An 18,855-nucleotide genomic window follows, 5' to 3' on the forward strand; every position below is an offset into this window, starting at 1 on the left:
ACAATACAAGATGAAGATATTCCAGAAAAACAAATAAGGCACAACAGTTTAAAGGTTAAAACAAAAACCAACACATGACACACATTAAACACAGGGTGATAACTGCACAGAATAATGAGGAACTAAAGACACTGAGTTGACCATAGTGTGTAACCATGGGAACAGATCAAACCAGGAAATAAACATACGAAATGCAAAGATGTAGGGCTTCTCAAAACTCAAAATGATGCTTCCTCATTTCCTTGCTCCTCCGTTCTTCAGCCTGTGACCCAGAAACCAATCAAACAAAGCCATCTTAAAGGACATCTCTATTCTCTAACTGCACTGCGAGGAGGCGAGGAACAAGGAATGAGAGCTTCCGGACAGGCGATGAGCAAAGATGCACAAGTCTCCTAGGTGGAAGGCTTTCCTATTGAGAAACAAGAAACACTGCGTTGCAGTGTCCACACTTTATAATGAATTTATAATCTCTGTGTTGTTGTGACAAGTTCACAGTGAGGAAGCTCTGCTCCCGCTTGGCTCTCTTCATGCGAGATGCGAGTTAGGTGAGAAATACAAAATATACAAACAAACATACCAACAATGAACATGACAAGTCTATTCTGATAACATCAAATTAATTTTAAAATGCCAATAGCCATGGTTTTGAATTAATAGAGGAATATGGATATTAACTAAAAGTGTATTTTAGAGCAGATGCGTTTGTTTTTAAGAAAATTGTTTGGGTACATTTGTGGGGAGAAAATAGTGCCAAACCATGTTCAAATGTTTATATATGGTTTTGAGAACCGACACTAGGGGTTGCTCTTGAGAGCCCCAATTACCTCTGTTGTATTCAGAAAAGGCCAATAGAATTGGCTTCAAAAGTAAGGCTTCAAAACAGACCTGACCTGATCTGATCGCCCCAGGATTGGGGACAAGCCTTTCTAACGCTGGAGGGACGGAAAAAGAGCATTTATTTACTATGGCCAGACGCCCCCAGGCAGACGGCTACCACAATGTCAGCAAAAGAGCAATTTCTTCTTTCCCTGGGTCAAACACACACTGTACTCATGGCCCTTGTTGTCACAACGGCCAGGCATCGAACACTGGCAACAGAGCATGTATGGACACAGACGCTTCACCTCCTCACGTTCTGTTGCACCAGGTCTGCTCTCAGGATTAGGTAGGTGTGACGAGCCACGACAAGGCCAAGCTTCCTCACCCGTCAACGACCTCTTCCACAGTGGACCCCAGGAACAATGAAGCGCTTCAGCACATTTTGCACCATGAAAATCAATGGACACAAAGTCTTCCGGCATGGTAAGCCTTGTTCCACAACGCCACAGAAACCCTGCCTCAGGTACACTTCACAGAAATGGACCTGAAGGACGCTTACTTTCATGTCTCAATCCTTCCTCGGCATAAGCTGTTTCACGCGTTCACTAAGGATGGCTGGCGCGAAACAGACGTTCCGAAGCTTTGCGAGATCCCGAAGCAAAGATGATTCGAAACACTGATCCGAAGCGTGATTCAAAACACCCACGTCACGTGACAACGGCTAAATGAAGCGTCTAAGTGTTTCATCAGGTGGAGTGCTCCTCCGAATCAGGGTTTCATTGATTGGTCGGTTCGGGAACAAATCACACAATCACACAGTATAAAAGTTTTGTCAACGCATTTTCATATCGTGGGTTTTTGTGAGAGGAGTTTGGTTTTGAGATAGCGGATTTTTGGTGATATAGTGACATTTATAGTGCGATTTGTTTAGTTATATTTAGGATTTAATTTACACATTGACTTAGAGACACACAGAGTACATATAGTGACACATTAATAGATGCATTGATAGAAATATATATATATATATATATATATATATATATATATAGATTAATAGATAGATAGAGTTACAGATACATATAGATTATTAGATATATTACAGATACATATAGATTATTAGATAGATAGATAGATAGATAGATAGATAGATAGATAGATAGATAGATAGATAGATAGATAGAAATGGAGGCTCCACAGAAGAGATGCCGTACATCTGTGGTGTGGGAGCATTTCCATTTGGAAACCCCAAATAAAGTGAGATGTGTGTATTGTGATCGGCAGCTAGCCTACTGCAACAATACATCATCCATGATGCGCCATTTGAGGAGCATTCATCCTGCCATTCTGCAGGGTGCAGAGGATGGTAGTGTTCCCCCTGTACCAAGGCCTGCTACTGACACTGCTGGGCCATCTAAGCAAGGTATGCATTGTTTGAAATATAGGCTAATTATAAGTGAAATATAATAACTAAGTGTTGGGCCATTGTTTAGAAAGGCCATGGACTAAGACATGCCTAACATCCCAATCACAACTGCCAATCACTTTAAAAACAAATGTTGTCAATATAATATTATACTTTGTGAATATACATTTTATATGTCTACATATGAGTACCCAATCTACAGCCAAGACATCATTTTGTTTTTTTGTAATTGTTGTATTTCTATAATGCACTTTATCTTTCTCTGCACACTGAGCATAAATATTCATAACATAACTTTGTTTAGGAAGGTTTCCAAATGAACCAGTAGACTACTTTCACGGTAGGCTACTATTTTTCCAATATATTTGTCTGAAAGTATGTTTTATCTTCTCTTTTAAAAGGCAGACAGAGGGAATTGGATGAGGCTCTTCTGAACATGGTGGTGAAGGATCTGCAGCCCTTCACCATCGTGGAGGATGAGGGTTTCAGGGCCTTTGTGAACAAGCTTGATCCAAGCTATGTCCTCCCATCCCGGAAGGTGCTTAAAACAATGGTCAGCGAAAGGTACAACACAACCAAGGAGAAGACAATGGAGGACCTACAAAAGGCGGAATTTGTTAGCCTTACGGCTGACATGTGGTCTTCCATTAATATGGATGGATATCTTGGTGTAACATGCCATTACATAACACCAGAGGCAACAATGGCAACTGTTTTACTGGGTGTAAGGAGGTTTTACCAAACCCACACAGCCCAGCATCTCATGGAGGCTAAAGCCTTGCTAATGGCTGAGTGGGGAATAACCTCCAAAGTTCACTGCATGGTGACTGACAATGCATCCAACATGATCCTAAGTGCCCAGCTACTCAACCTTCGCCATGTCCCATGTTTTGCTCATAATTTGAATTTGATAGTGAAAAAGGCCCTGGATCAAACCCCAGTCATCAATGAAATTCGCCAGAAAGCCAGAAAGATAGTGGGGTTGTTCAGATCCAGCTGCAAAGCAAAGGACAAGCTTGTGGAGATGCAGAGCTTGATGGGCAGACCAAGTCTGAAAATGATACAGGAGGTTGAAACGAGATGGAACAGCACATTCGACATGCTACAACGCTTGTATGAGCAACGTGAGCCAGTGGGTGCTGCACTTGCCAATTTAAACAGTGATACTGCTCCCCTGACAAGTCTTGAGTATGACATTATTCAACAGTCATTGACACTTCTTCAACCATTCAAACTAGCAACAACAGAGATGTCAGAGGAACAGAGAGTGTCTGCTTCAAAGCTCATACCATTGTACAGGATGTTGCAGCACAAGCTTGCACAGAAAAAAGGAAATGCAACGCAGGAATCAACTGTACAATTAGGTAGGACACTATGACCATACGTGTAATTGGCCATAACTCTCATATTGTTGTCATTATTTTAATTAATATGGTTTTCTCTTGTGTTGGCTCATAGGCTCACATCTACAAGAAGGTCTGCACTCCAGATGTGGAGGGTACGAGACTTTTAGAGCCTTGGCACTGGCTACACTGCTGGACCCAAGGTTTAAAAATGTGGCTTTTGGAAATCCTGCCAAAGCCCTGGATGCTGAAAAGCACATCACACTGGAGTGTGCTTCACTGATGCGTTCAAACACAACTCCTGGTGAGTTTCAGTCTATGTTATCTTATGTAATGTGATTCATGAAATTTATACTTCATATGTGTTGTCAGTTTATGATTTGTTACTAATTGCCGTTTTCTTTTAATTCAGAACCACAAATGTCAACATCAGGCCCATCGTCATCAACACCAGTTGAAACACAAGACAGTTTATGGGAACATTTTGACAATCGTATCCGTGAGACCCAGATGATACACAATCCTACAGCTGATGCCACAGTGGAAGTGAAAAAATAACTCAGCGATGCGTTTTTGCCCAGAACTCATGATCCTCTAACTTACTGGAAAGAGAGAGCAGTAATCTTTCCTCATTTGTATGTCCTAGCTAAAAAATATCTTTGTATGCCAGCAACAAGTGTCCCTTGTGAGAGAATTTTTTTAAAGGCTGGAGAAATTATCTGTAAAAAAAGAAGTAGGCTGAGTCCTTCAACAGCAGAGAAATTAATATTTTTGAATAAAAATCTATAAGAAAGGGAGACATTGTGGCTTGATTTATTTTTATTAATATTCATTTTTCATGACCAAAATCACATTATGCAATGTGAAGAGACTACAGGTTACAAGCTTCATATATTACAAAAATACAATAATAAAAAAATAAAAAAAACACATTTTTTTATTAGCTCTTTGTAAAGGTTGTTTCAGATCAACACCTGCAAGTGACCACTAGGTGTCACCGTGGAGACGGGTTTCGGATTGATTCGAAGCCTTGAAACAAAATGGCACATTTGCTTCGACTGTTTCATTGCTTCACGAAGCCTCGATGAGCCCATCACTAGCGTTCACACTTACAAATAATCAGACAGAGTAAAGTATTTGGCGTGCTGTCCGAGGAGAGGGATCGGAGCTCGGTATTTTGGCCCGAACCCAAAGTACTCCCCCTGTATTTCTGGTTGGGAAAGAAAACTGTCGAGGAACATAAGTGAGTCGACTGTGTATATATATAGAGGCCTCCACTCATCTAGCTGATTGGGTAGACATGTTGATTACTGATTGTTGACAGCTGGTTGGAATGGCGTGATGATTGGAATGATGTGATGATTGGAATGATGTGATGATTGGATAGATAATAAGAACATGTTCCTCCCGAACTTTGTTAATAAAACATCATTTCTACGGTTTGCCTTCGAAGGACAGGCATTTCAGTAACCAGCATAACAAAGTCGCATAGGCTGCCCTTGGCATTTGCATCCTCAACTACCTCGACCACTAGCTTATTCTAGTTCACTCTCGAGAGTTGTTGTGTGCACACAGGGACATGGGCCTGGAGCACCTAGCCTGATAAAGACTTCAGATCAATTGGGAGAAGAGTAAACTCTCCCCTGTGCAGAGTATCTCTTTTCTCGATGTTGAGTTGAACTCAGTTTAAATGACAACACGTCTTTCAGAAGATCGTGCTTGTTCAGTGCTGAACTGCTGAATAACGGTGCCTGGGTTGATGCATATGCTTCAGCATTGGCTTCATGGCCGAGTCCTGATGAGCATGGTGCCATGTCACACATCACATTCAGCCTTTGGATGGAGCTTTCATTTCTATGGGCAGGAGTTCCCTAAGGAAAAGACTCCAGGGGCGTGCATCTCTGTTGTGCTCAGTGCACACTTTTGCACATTTACCTGGATCACACACCGAGCTTTAGAAGATCAGATCAGCTCTTTGTTTGTTTTGGAGGACAGCAGAAGGGGAAGACTCTCTCCAAGCAAAGGATAGCCCACTGGATTGTGGATGCCATCTTCTTGGCCTATCAAACTAAGACACAAAGTAGTCTCTCCCCCTAGAAGGTGGGGCACTCCACAGAGACTATTCCCTAAGTATTAGTTTCCATTGGTAATTCCATAGGATGTATTTTCCACATAATAACCTCCCCTTTGGGTACGATGTGGTCTCTGTAGTGTTCCTTTCTCTGTAGAGAAGGTGAACACTTCCAAGCGTTAACAACAAGGTGAGCTCAGCTGTAATTAGACTCTAAATGAATTAACAAGAAAGCTGAAGTGACCTTTCCATTTGACCTTTTTCCCTTTCCACTTTCCACTGCAATGGTAAGTTTCCTAAAATGAATAGACTAGAGGTTACGCTTCCTGTGTGCTGGAAGGTTGCACTTGTACTTGCCAGCAGCTGCACTCTTAGAGCCTGTGACGCAGCTCAGTAGTTGTGGCTTTAGCATAGGGACCCCTAGTGGTGGTTTTCGACACAATGTTGAAACTGACAAACAGAAAGGGAACATCTCGGTAACTATTGTAACCCTTGTTTCCTAATGAAGGGAACAGAGATGTCCCTCCTGCCACAACTCCGAATTGCCGCTAATTGGTTGAGATGCTGTCTTGGCTCCTCAGCACAAACCTGCATTAGTGAAGCTCGCTGGCCCACATGTTCATACCCAGATGTCCAGGGGTGGACAGACATGAACATTTCACTTGCCAATTCTATTGGACTTTTTTAGGGCTCACAAGAGCGAACCCTAGTGTCGGTTTTCGACAACGTGTCTGTTCCCTTCATCAGAGAATAAAGGTTACAATAGTAACTGAGATGATTTAATTTCCAAGGAACGCATGCTGACAAAAAATGCTAAATGTATACCTTAAATGCACTGAAAGTCACTTTGGATAAAAATAAAATTGTATATAATTCTTCGAAAGTACCTTTTAGGCATATTTCAAATGTTGTTAATTGGGGAAGAATGACTTAGAAGAAAACATCATTTTATTCTAGTCCTTATTAGCAGGTTTTTAGCAAAAACATAAATGATCTTAATATAGTGTCACCTTGTGGCCAATTCTCACAAAATTTGGTCAACACCCTAAATAAATGTACCAAATTGTATGGGTCAGTCATTCAGAATAATTTTCAGCATAATCGGCTGCTGGGCTTTTTAAATATTTTGATTAACCCATGAACTCCAAAGAATCTTCCTGCACAACTTTTGTTGATTTGCCAAAAAAAAAAAACAGGGATTATATTGCAAAAGTATAGGTTTCCAAGACAAAAAATAATATGGTCCAATTGAATAAAACTTCTCGAAAATACTCTTATGAATAGTCTTAAACTTTGACTTGAGTGTCAAAAAATCTTTGTAAAAAGTAAAACGTTTGAAGGAGTAGGAATTCAGGAAAGTATAAGGCCACATCCACACAAAGCCAGAGCTTTCCCTATCTGATGGGTTTTTTTCCCCTCATTCTAAAAACAAAATTCCGTAAACACGGCGGCGTCTCAAGAAATATCTGCGTACACACGAAACCACTAAAACTGACTCAAACCGATGTAGTATACATGTCAGACCAGTATGAGGCCCTGTAATTCTGACACAGATACACTAAAAACGGAGAAGAAGACTTAGAGCATGGCATAAACCTTGCGCGCTGTATACAATAATATTAGGTACAGTAGCTTCTTCTTTTCTTTTTTTCTTTTTTACCAAGAACTGTATTCAACAATATGAAAAACCATAAATGGCCTGGTACAAAATAGGGTTGTGTCACGATATTTGTTTAGTTAGCAGACGCATAAAGCTTGCCACAAAGAACTGGCAAATGTAGCCTTATCATTATGAATGTGTCAAATATAGCAAGGAAACATTTTAATTGTTTATTAATAAACTAGTGTTTTCTGTGTCAGTGTCGGCTGCAAAGATGTTGACGATGCTGACTCACCACCTTCGCAGTAGTGAACGCGCCTATAGAGATAAATGCACACTTCATACGGATTACATAAGAGAGTTGTCTGTTTTTTTCCGTTTTTAATTGTTTTGTTTAAAAGTAGACATTTCAAGCTTTCTATAGATATATTTCTGAGTTTCTGTTCATTTATGAGACAAGCTCCAGTTCACGAGCAATGCAAGTTATATCACGCCAGCGCTTCCATGTCCTGATTATATTGTCTGCTATATTTGCTTCTTATTTATTAAATTATCCTCCTGTTAGCATCTCTGTGTTAGCGTGTGAAGAAGTGGTCAAAATGATGTCTCCCGATATATTGTGCATCTTATGATTACTCATGCTGTTCACTTTTCATATAATCAACATAGATGAAATGAAAAAATAACATATTATTTAAACATAAATATGAAACTTACTTTTCTTTAATGCCTACAACACGTAGGCTTACATTAGCCAACAGAGAAGTTTAATGTGTGTGTGTGGGGGGGGGGGGGGGGGGGGGGGTATTCATAATTAAAAATTAATAATCAAAAGTTATTATTTAACTTTTAATAGTTTAAATAAAAAACTATTATTTTTTAATAATAATCAAATAATTCCCAGCAATCGTCGAATATAATTGTTTGCTTGAAATGCCCATCCCTACAAAATACAGAATAGTCGACTCCTGGGGTGATGACATCATCGTTTCACATAATGTACGGATTGGCTGTACACACGAAGGCGCAAGTTTTCACATTTATGCACTCTGGGACCCGGATTAAAAAAAAGGGATTTCAGTGTCCCAAAACGGCGGATCAGTCGAGACGAATACGATAAAAGATGTTTTACGTATACAGCTAAACGCATCTCCGTGTGGACAGGGCCTAAGACTCACTCTAAAGCAAGGATTACAACAGGATTTCTACATTGTGAACTACATTGTGTTCAAGAGTAAAGCCATAGCAACCGCTTACAATTTTGTTGGCGATGACCTAAGACTATGGTAATTTTACTGTTTTCTTTTCCCTAATGATGAAGGTTAGCGTGTGGATGTAGGAAGACTTGTATCTAGAGAAATTAGTAATCATTTGAGTGGCTGAGAACTCTCGATCCTTCTCTGCTACACACAGAGATGCTAACAGGAGGATATTTACATCAAGAAAAATCTGGACAGTCGTTTTCATCCACTTTTGATACTTTTGAAACTCCTCTGACTCTCGCGGGTATTCTATTGAAATGCTGAAATTTACAGCTGCACAGTAGCATGTCTAACCAACCAACAAAGAGTTTCTCATCATTCCCGCAACACACACACACACACACGTCTTACTTTGACAGCTATCACGCTGAGTTTTTACACAAAACACCTTAAAACCCCACACAAAGTGACAGAGATCAAAGTAAAACTATGGGATTGACTAACTGTATTTAGTTCTCCATTTAGGTATTTATTGGTATTTCAACAGTTCAGTCACAAATAAGAGGTGCTTTAAGATGTGAAAAAGACATAAATTATATAAAACAATGCAGCACGGCAGCAAAGCACAGATTTATCCATCCAACTTATGTCAACTTGTCAAAGTTGTAATATACTTTAGAACAAAATGTTACCACAGTAACCGCTGAGTGTTGCGAAAACAGTTTTTTTGCGGGGGGCGTGAGGTTTCGTTTCCTGCATATGCAGTACAACACAAAAATTGATGCTCAAAGGCTTCATGTGAGGAATAATCTGGAACCAAAATTACACATTCTAGTCAATTATATTTCTCTCTCATTTATTTAGCCTATCTTTCTATTTGACTCAGTTTTTAAACATCTAAACTCTTCTGGCTCTCTGCTGGGTTACTCTGTAAATGCTGAAGTTTGCCCAGCATATCCTGCTCTCTTCAGGAGCTGTGTATCTGTATTCAGACAGCACTGCTCCATTCATAGTCATTATACAGAGACATGATCCCTCTGACGAGTTCTCTCACCTGTGGTAGACTGTGATCTGGATGAGGCCAGTAATCCTGACAGGAGTCCGAGCAGCAGCATCCACATCCTGATTGCCGGTGCAGGAATCTGTGTGTGAGAGTCGAGGGCTGGTCTTTAATCCAGAAGCTTGATTGCTGTATAATAGAGCTGCGATAGAGTTTGCTGTACGTTTGGGGTATTGTGAGGTGAGATTTCTGTGGCAGAACTAATAGAAAGAGAGGAAAGGGTGTGACACGTTTGAACACTCCCTTCTACACTTCCCTCAACCCCTCTCTGTCTCTCTGTGTCTCTCTCTCACTTTCAGTGTGTTTAGAGGAGGGAACCTGTTTATCTGTACATAACTGACTGGTTCCTGATTCCGTCACCTCTAAATCTCCCTCATCATCTACTTCATCCGCTATAAGCTACGGCTTTCTCTTGTCACAGATCACAGCTAATGTATGTGGACCGCCACATGAAATAAGCAGTGCACCAAAATCAAACTCTAGAGAAGAACAGTCAGATTGGAGTTGGAAAAACTAATTTTGGAAAGTTGAATGTCAAAGTTCCCAAGAACTACATGTGACAACTACATGTGTCAGCTGCTGACAAAAGGCTGCACAGCCGAAGTAGTGGGCTGCACACAAAAGGCCATATCCAGGTCACTATTTTTTTTTTTTAAATTATGCCTGTGTAGTGATGATTAAGATTTGCTGCATTGTGACATTATTTTCATGCCCCTAAATTCTCATTGCAGTAATACATTAACTCTTCAATGTATTAGTGAATTTTCTTTTATTTATATAGCAGCACATCAAATCCTAGCAGTCATTACCCACGTCAATTGTGTTATGTTGCAGGTCAATTTGACCCGTTTCGATTTTCTAGTTGTTGGAAATGCTGCTTAACCTTTGTTTTTTTTTTCTTGATATTTTGTGACTTTTTCTCATTTATCATGATGAACATGCATGCAAAGTTTCAACATGCTGATGTGTTTTGACATATACAAACAAAATTACTGTTACGTTCGTGATGTCCGCGGGTCAATTTGACCCATCATAGACAACCTTTCAAAAGCCACTGTACAGACACAAAATAAAAACATTTATTCTCTGTATGACAGGGCACTTCAACTCCAGTTCTAACGTGCAAGTGCATCTAAAAGTGCTCTAACCCTAACCAAACACACTTGAAAAAGCTAACATTACAGTGTTCAGAATTATTTGCAAATTACAGATGAAAATCTTTTTCAGACACAGATAGTAAAATAAGCTCTCATTATAATATTTAAGATATCTAAAATACCTAGCTTTTAACCAAAATTTTATGTAGGATTTTCAAAGGCAGCTTCATAGAGCCAAAAAATAAATAAAAAACATTTATTTGATGTATGTTTTTGTTATGTTTGGTTTCTCACTTTCCTGTGAGTGAATAATGAAACTAGGAAAATAGGTCTTAGGAAACTAGGGAAAGTTAACTTAGGAAAATGACAAATTTTCATTATACATCAATTTTTTTTGGTTCAGTTACGATGTTCAAAGCATAAAATGTAAAAAAAAAAAAAAAAAATGATATGCAAAAAAAGTCAGTATACTGTTTATTTTCCAATTTTGTCAAAACAAAACTGTCATAAAAAATGGTTTAAAAACATTTTCATAAATCATATTTTCAGATATAAGATTTTTGTAATGTTTGACAAATGTTGATATTAAAAGTTTACGGTTTGTATCTAAATCTTTGTTGTTTTTCATAATGTGATTTTTGAGGAATTGTATTGAATCCAATCTGGGTCAATTTGACCCGGTCCATAAGGGGAGTACACAGAAATCGAACAGAACTCAAGGGTTAAATAATTATCAGATACAACTGATAGAGGTTTTCAGGCTTCTCACAATCTCATATCTCATGAAAAACAGAAACTGCTCTGTATGTACATGTAGAGTTTTGAGTACAGGACAGATGCTTCATTGACATCACTGCTGTTGTGTTGTCAGTGTTGTTGTTATGACACTGAGTAAACGAGGCCTACACATAACCCACTGCATCTTCATAATTTCTCTCCTCTCACTTCCTGTGCAGAGCAGTTGCTGTCAATACTGTTATGATTACTACCGTTGCTATGGTGACAAGAGTTATAAACACAAAAACAAAGGTTTGTTCAAATTTTAAACAAAATCGGATTCAGGAAAGATAATTCTACTTACATTTATTTTATGTTTTATATTTTAAAACATTTTGTCTCATTTGTTAAAATTTCCCCTATATGTCCATGCATTAGCTAACTAACAATGAGCAGTATATTATAACAGCATTTATGATGAATTGTTAAAGTTAATGTCACACAAGGTCGCAGGAAACACAATGAAGATGAAGATAAGAGTCAAAAGGCTTTAATATTCCACACAGACGATATTCATATGACATGTAAGCCAAGAGTGACTGTGAGGGTACAAGCAAACACAAAAGATATGATAATCAAACACAGCTGAAACACAGAACTCATAGTGACGGTAACCAGGGATAAAAAACGAGTGTAGGGAAAAACAAACTAAAAGTCCATGAAAATGAAACTAACTGAACAGAACTGTGACAGTTAGTTAATAAAATTACACTTGTTCATGTTTGTTCAAATTGCATTGACTAATGTGAGTAGAACTTTTGATTTAAAAAATGGAGCTAGCAAAATATGTTCTAGAAATGTTTTGGTAACATGGTTTCACTTTATTTTGATGGTCCCTTTAACACATTCTGTTGTCTATAAGTAACATTCCACCTACATGTCTACTAACTCTTCTTAGAGTATTAGTAGACTGGTAGGGTTAGGGTTAGAATAAGTTGACGTGTAGTTGCCAAGTTACTTATAGTCAGTAGAATGTCTGTTGGAGGACCATCATAATAAAAAGTTAGCAGATATTAAGCAGACTGTACACTAATACTCTAATGAGAGTTAGTTGACATGTAGTTGCAAAGTTACTTATAGTTAACAGAGTGTTCAAAAGGGACCATCAAAATAAAGTGTCACCGCTAACATTCCCATTAAGTTATGTAAACGTTGTTTCTGATTTTTTTCTGAACGTTCAAAACATCCCATTTTTTAAAAACATTTTTAAAACCTTTTTTCGGTTATATGAACATTAAGGGAACATTTCATTTGATCATTCTTCAAACATTATTGGAATGTTACTTTTGAGGGTTCTGAAACAAGTAGTAACATTTCAATTAAAATAGACAAAAACATTCCATGAATGACGTATTATGTTTTTGTGCTAACGTTTTGAGAACATTATTATAGACCAGATAACTTTGAACAAACATTCTATTAAAGTTACTGGAGGAAGGTTTGTTCATAACTTTGAGAGAACTTTGACAGAACGTTCCCTGCTAGCTGGAGTTCTGAGAATGTTCCTGTCATGGGTTGGTTCCTATAAAGGCAAGTGGAGGATCTGTGTGCAGCAATCAGTCTTTATTAAACAAATGAAAAACAAAACAGCTGGACACTGTAGAACTAACAGAGCCAACCTTAAACACTGAAGACACCAGACAGAGAACTGAATTTAACAGAGGGTTGAAACAGACCAAACGATGGAGCTAGGACCTAACACACAGGAACTAACACACAGGAAATAACACACAGGAACTAACACACAAGAACTAACGTATGCAAAGCTAGTAACAGAAAACACAGATGACACCTGACAGCTCTGTCAGCTGGGAAGTAAATGTTGAAAGGACCATTAATAAATGCACATCATGATGACAAGTTATTCCTATTTCCCTTTTGTAGTCACTACGAGTTCCGTCATGAAGACGAATGGGGTTTCGCTTAGAAAGCCTATCAACTTCGAGTACTACAAAACGAGCCAATGGCAAAGAAATGCCATGGGTCTGCGGAATTTGCATAGCGTAATTCTGCCCCACCTCGTGGGTATAAAAGGAGGACGCTGGCAACATGCAGATATGTTTTCGCTTCGGAACCAAGTTTATTCTTCACTCCACAGCCAATTCTGAGTATTCTCTCAAGTTCATCTTCGAGACGAGCGACTCTCCGGTGTTGGTGTGAAGGCGATTCCCAGCGAGTTCACACTGCCTGCTGATCTGTGCAGTATCTGCCAGTGAATGTGTTTCTCCCTGCTCGCTTCAGCATCTGCTGAGTTTTTCCTCTCACAAAACAGCTTGCACTTCTGGTTGCGGTCGGACTGTGTCTGATTCTGATGGGCACAATCACTGCTTTGCGTGTTTGGGCATTGATCACGCTAAAGCAGCGCTTGTGGATGACTCATGTTCTCTCTGTGGGAACTCAATGTGGAGGGTCGAGACTCAATGACCTCGTAAGAGGGAGAGTCCCCTCATCCACACCCCGATCTACCCCCTCCACGATAGGTGGTACTTCGGCTGGTGGCCAGGATGACCTGAGGAGGACGGTGTGGAACCAAACGGGACAATTCTTCTTTGGCCCACACCCTACCACTCCTTCAGTGTCGCAACCCGCGAGTGTTCAATTGCCACTGGCCGGCCCATCTTCGGATGTCCCGCTAGTGTCCTTTGGCGCTCCAGAAAAAGATGCTATGCCCATCGCAGCATCACAAGGTGAGCATGACTCTTCGGGAAGTGATGATTCGGCTGTGCTGCCTCCTTCGGGTGTCCCAGCATTGCCCGAGTCAGATCCCGAGATTACGGCCATGCTTTCCCGGACCGCCACGAGCATTGGGATAGAGTGGAACCCTCCGCCCTGTCCTGAGCGATTGCGGCTGGATGATTGGCCTCCTCCGCCTTTCCTCCCCTCGACGGGCCCACTGCTAAGGGATACACTGGGGTTCCCTCGGTTGAACGTTCTGTTGCGATGCAACTGTGTCCTCAGAACGCTTCTTCTGGCGGGGACCCTAAGCACCAATCCAAAGCTTGGAGGTTTTCGTCTATTCTGGTGGTGAAATCCTATAGAGCCGCGGGACAGGCAGCCGCCTCACTGCATGCCATAGACATTCTGCAGGTCTACCAGGCCCAGATGCTCAATGACATGCACGAGGGTAGGACTGACCCAGGGCTCTTTGCTGAGCTGCGTGCCGCCACTGACCTCGCTCTCCGGACGACGAAAGTGACCGCACGCTCCCTGTGTCAGGTGATGTCCACTAATGTGGTTCAAGAGCGTCACTTATGGCTGAACCTGGATGATATGCGGGATTCCGAGCGGACCCGTCTCCTCGACACCCCCATATCCCAGGCCGGCCTCTTCGGTGGCGCGGTTGAGGACTTTGCCCAACAGTTCTCAACCGGCCAGAAGCAGACTGAGGCGATAAAACATATTCTGCTCTGACGGTCTGCTGCTGCCTCCACCCAGCCGTCGGCACAGAACCCCCAGCCTGCTCGCCACCGAGGGCGCCCTCCCGCGGCTCCCGCCCCTCCGACGGCCCCAGCAGCAGCCTCCACCCACCCCGCGTCGTGGAGGAAGCCGCAGAACGGCACCCCAGCCCTCTCCAGCCCTGCCCCCCGCTAAACGCCAGGATAAGCGCCGCCCCTGAGACAGGCTGCTCAGCGATTGCTATCAGTTCTTTTCAGGAGATGGTAGCAGGACCACTCCTTCCCCTGGTGGAGGGCCGAGGGAGAATCTTTTGTTCTCTACTCCCCGCTGCTCAACCACCGGTTGGCAGCACCCTTATGTGGTTAAAGAAAGAACTGACATACCCATCTCTGAGCACACAAGAGTTCTCGTATGACACGGGCCTCACCACTCTCATCCCCCTCTGTCACAGAGTTCACGGACAACAGTGTGCGCCGCCCACTGGCCCCACCACTCTCGTCCCCCTCTGTTGCCAGACCCCTGGCAGAGCAGGCCCCCGCGGAACGCTGGTCCTTACCTGGCCTCCTCTGTCAGGACGCAGCTAATGACCGTGTCCCCACACCGGGCCGCTATGCTCCTCCCCGCTACAGGGGAGTCCGCTTCCCTATATCGGTGACAATGCCCCTGTCATGAGAGCGGAGGTCGCCACCCTACTGACGAAGGGTGCGATCGAGACTGTTCCTCCAGCTGAAATGAGGTCCGGCTTCTACAGCCCCTACTTCATTGTCCCAAAGAAATCCGGTGGATTACAGCCAATCCTGGACATGCGCGTCTTGAACCGCTCCCTTCATAGGCTGCCATTAAAGATGCTCATGGCCAAACGCATTTTCGAATGTGTGCGGCCACAGGGTTGGTTTACAGCGATCGACCTGAAGGATGACTATTTCCATGTCTTCGGTTTGCTTTCGAGGGGCAGGCATATCAGTACGTGGTTCTCCCATTCGGGCTAGCCCTGTCGCCTTGCGTCTTCACGAAGGTCGTCGAGGCAGCACTTGTTCCTCTACGAGAACACGGGGTTCGCATCCTGAAATATCTTGACGACTGGCTAATCCTAGCTCAATCTCTAGACCAGGTTTGCGAACACAGGGACCTAGTGCTTCGGTACCTAGCATGTTTGGGCCTTCGGGTCCACTGGGAGAAGAGCAAACTTTGCCCCGTGCAGAGGATCTCTTTTCTCGGTATGGAAATCAACTTGGTCGCCATGTCCACGCAGCTTACGAGCACGAGCGCGCATGCGCGCGTAGTCACTGCTGACTTGCCTGAGACAGTTCGAGGGCAAGAATGCGGTTCTTGCCGCATTATTTCAGAGGCTCCTGGGGCATATGGCATCCGCAGCCGCAGCAACGCCGCTCGGATTGCTTCATCTCTTTGGCTTAGCATACACATAACACATTATAGACTTCTATAATTCAATGTTAGGCTGCATGGTTTAGATCAGCCGGAACCGGGAACACTTCCCATAAATCCTGATGTACTTTGTACATCATAAGAAGGACGACGTCTACGCTAATATTAGTCTCTCTGTTTATCCCGAGGTTTACCGCAAACCGCCGGATCCAGGCCATATCCAGATCTGATGAAGGACCATCGCATGGACACAATGATAACCCATCCCTGAAGTGACAACGCATCCCCTCATCAACACTGTGAAGGCCTCATGGACACCTCAACAAACTTGACTCTATACCGGCATGATGACTCCGACCCACCACCAGATGGAACTGGAGAAATATTCTGAAAGTTCTTATCCCATCTGACTTCTGACCTATAATGCTGCCTAAATCATAATCATACACTGTTTGTTCATTGGCCAAAGGAGGACTGGGCGCCTGACTGAGCCTGGGTTCTCCCAAGGTTTTTTTCTCTATTCTGTCACCTGATGGAGTTTTGGTTTCTTGCCACTGTCACCTTTTTCGCCATTGGCTTTTGACTTTCTTAGTTGGGGACATTTAATTTCATATTTAACAATACTATTACAACATTATTTTTCCTGTTATCTCTGAAACAATCTGTATTGTAAAAAGCGCTATATAAATAAAGGTGACTTGACTTGACTTTGAGACTTTTGGCTTTGCGACCGAGTCCCGAGGTGGGCTCGGCAACAAGGCACGCTCCGAGTACCAGTTACTCCTACCTCCCGTCAGACCTTCAGACGAACCTCAGCTTTTTATGGGCCAGAGTGCCCTTAGAACGAGTTTCCAGGCATGTTGTTGTCTCAACAGATGTCTCCACCACGAGCTGGGGTGCCATGTGCAATGGACATGCCGCCGCGGGCTCCTGGACAGGACCCCAGCGTCTTTGGTATGTCAGTTGCCTCGAGTTGCTGGCAGTACGCCTTGCTCTGCACTGCTTTCTGGCGTTGCTCAAGAACCAACACGTACTAGTCCGCTCAGACAATACCGCGTACATCAACCGACAAGGTGGTCTACGCTCCCGCCGAATTTAGAAACTCACCCGCCACCTCCTCTTATGGAGTCAGAAGACGAGCTAATCTGCTCTTTTATGCTTCCTTTTATTCTTCCGCTCCTCCGTGAGAGATACGAGACCAGTGCGTTGCGCAGGAGTCACTCATCATTAATCACGTCACCGGCCTAAGGCCGCTCTCTCACGGCCCTCTGCCTCGTCCTGCTCGCCACAACCATCTTCCCAGGAGCTTGATTGACGAGGATGGAATCCCGCGTTTGGCTGCCGTTGTTGCAGCACCGATTATGAATGAATGTCCGGTGTAAAGATGAGATGATAGCCTGCAGTTCTGAAGGACGGTTGCTAGATGAGATTCTCTTGATTTGGAAGAACCGTTGGGGAATATAGTTTAGAATTTTAGTTTTAGTTTAGAAACGGAGAATTAAAACGAATGCGATCTCCGTCCACACCAGCATTTTAGCTGCATATTAGAACTGATCTCCGTCCACATTAAAACGACTAAAAACGCGGATCACGTGACCATTCACCTACACTGGGTGTGCGCGTGCCGGTGTAAACATGAATCAGATTGACTATTTCTCAGATTTCGCTGAGGTTGATAAGTGCCGATCTGGACACTCGAACCACACCCGCACCATTCCTCAGGAACTACATCTTCATTGATAAAATTATCCAACCATTCGCTGGTTCTTCCTGGCTTAACCCAAAACCGACGCTCCATGTACGGTCGATACTGCCGCTGCACGGGAATTGTCACAGATCGCTCGAATAATAGCTTGCCTCCAACGCATGTAGGCAGTTATAGCATTGTAAAATGCAGAATTTACTTGCACTAGCGTAACTGATAGTCCAGGCTGTTGTTGTATGTTTTCTTCCTTTGTATGACACCCAATCAGAGAGCTGAGCGTGAGCCTCTGCGTCATCGTTTCTAAAGTCGTCCGTTTTGACCCGTCTTCACTAAAACGCCCTCCGGAGATTCAAAACGCAAAAAGGGGGCGGCAGCGTTTCTAAACTTCTCAGTTTTAGGTCTTCATTTTTGCCGTTTTAGTCTGGACGGGAGGTGAAAACGTAGCAAAAGGTCGCCGTTTCTAAACTAAAATGTGGATGGGGCCTAAGAAAGTGCAAACTGTAGTGACTAGAATGGGGAATAGAGAAATATGATATGCAGAACATGTTAAACGAAGACCAAGCAGAATTGTAAGCCTTAAGGGTTGATGTTGCTACACCTGTATTGATATAATGTCTTGCTGAAGCATTTAATCCAGAAGAATTTCTGATAGCGTCGGGCATGGTGTTGGATTTGAGTAGCCCGCTGGGCAGAGATTTAAGCGAAAACAAGAGAGCACGTCAGTAATTTCGTTAGAGTGTCTGGGAATATGGACAGCTTTAATAATAAAACTATGAAAAATCGACTGCCAAATAATTCTCCTTAAAACCGACAGGATTGCCTGGCAATCTTTTGGCGAACCATAGCCCCTGAAAAAATCCCCCAAAGCCAATAGAGGGAGCGGCATCAGTGAATAGTTCCAAAGCTACGGCTTTCCAGAAACTGAGATTGAACTCATCTAGGACAACAGTATTGCTTAGGTTAACCACGGAGT

The 18,855-nt window shown here is 42.5% G+C and overlaps 1 protein-coding gene and 1 long non-coding RNA gene across 3 annotated transcripts in view; both read right to left on the reverse strand.

Annotated features, from left to right (window-relative positions):
- cd44b (CD44 molecule (IN blood group) b) overlaps positions 1-9,818 on the reverse strand; it is a 31,860-nt gene extending 22,042 nt beyond the window's left edge. The window contains exon 1 of one of the 2 annotated variants that reach the window (XM_077245588.1): positions 9,516-9,818. In XM_077245588.1, coding sequence (XP_077101703.1) covers positions 9,516-9,582 — 67 coding nt within the window. In that variant the 5' untranslated portion in view covers positions 9,583-9,818. The remainder of the gene's footprint in view (positions 1-9,515) is intronic. The other variant, XM_077245579.1, reaches the window with a different exon arrangement.
- The window catches only part of LOC143752941 (uncharacterized), an 86,118-nt gene that overhangs the window by 19,126 nt on the left and 48,137 nt on the right, over positions 1-18,855 (reverse strand). The window lies entirely within an intron of this gene.

The sequence above is a fragment of the Siphateles boraxobius genome, unplaced genomic scaffold (assembly GCF_051911475.1).
Source record: "Siphateles boraxobius isolate OS27281-9 unplaced genomic scaffold, OSU_SipBor_1 102, whole genome shotgun sequence".
Taxonomy (NCBI): domain Eukaryota; kingdom Metazoa; phylum Chordata; class Actinopteri; order Cypriniformes; family Leuciscidae; genus Siphateles; species Siphateles boraxobius.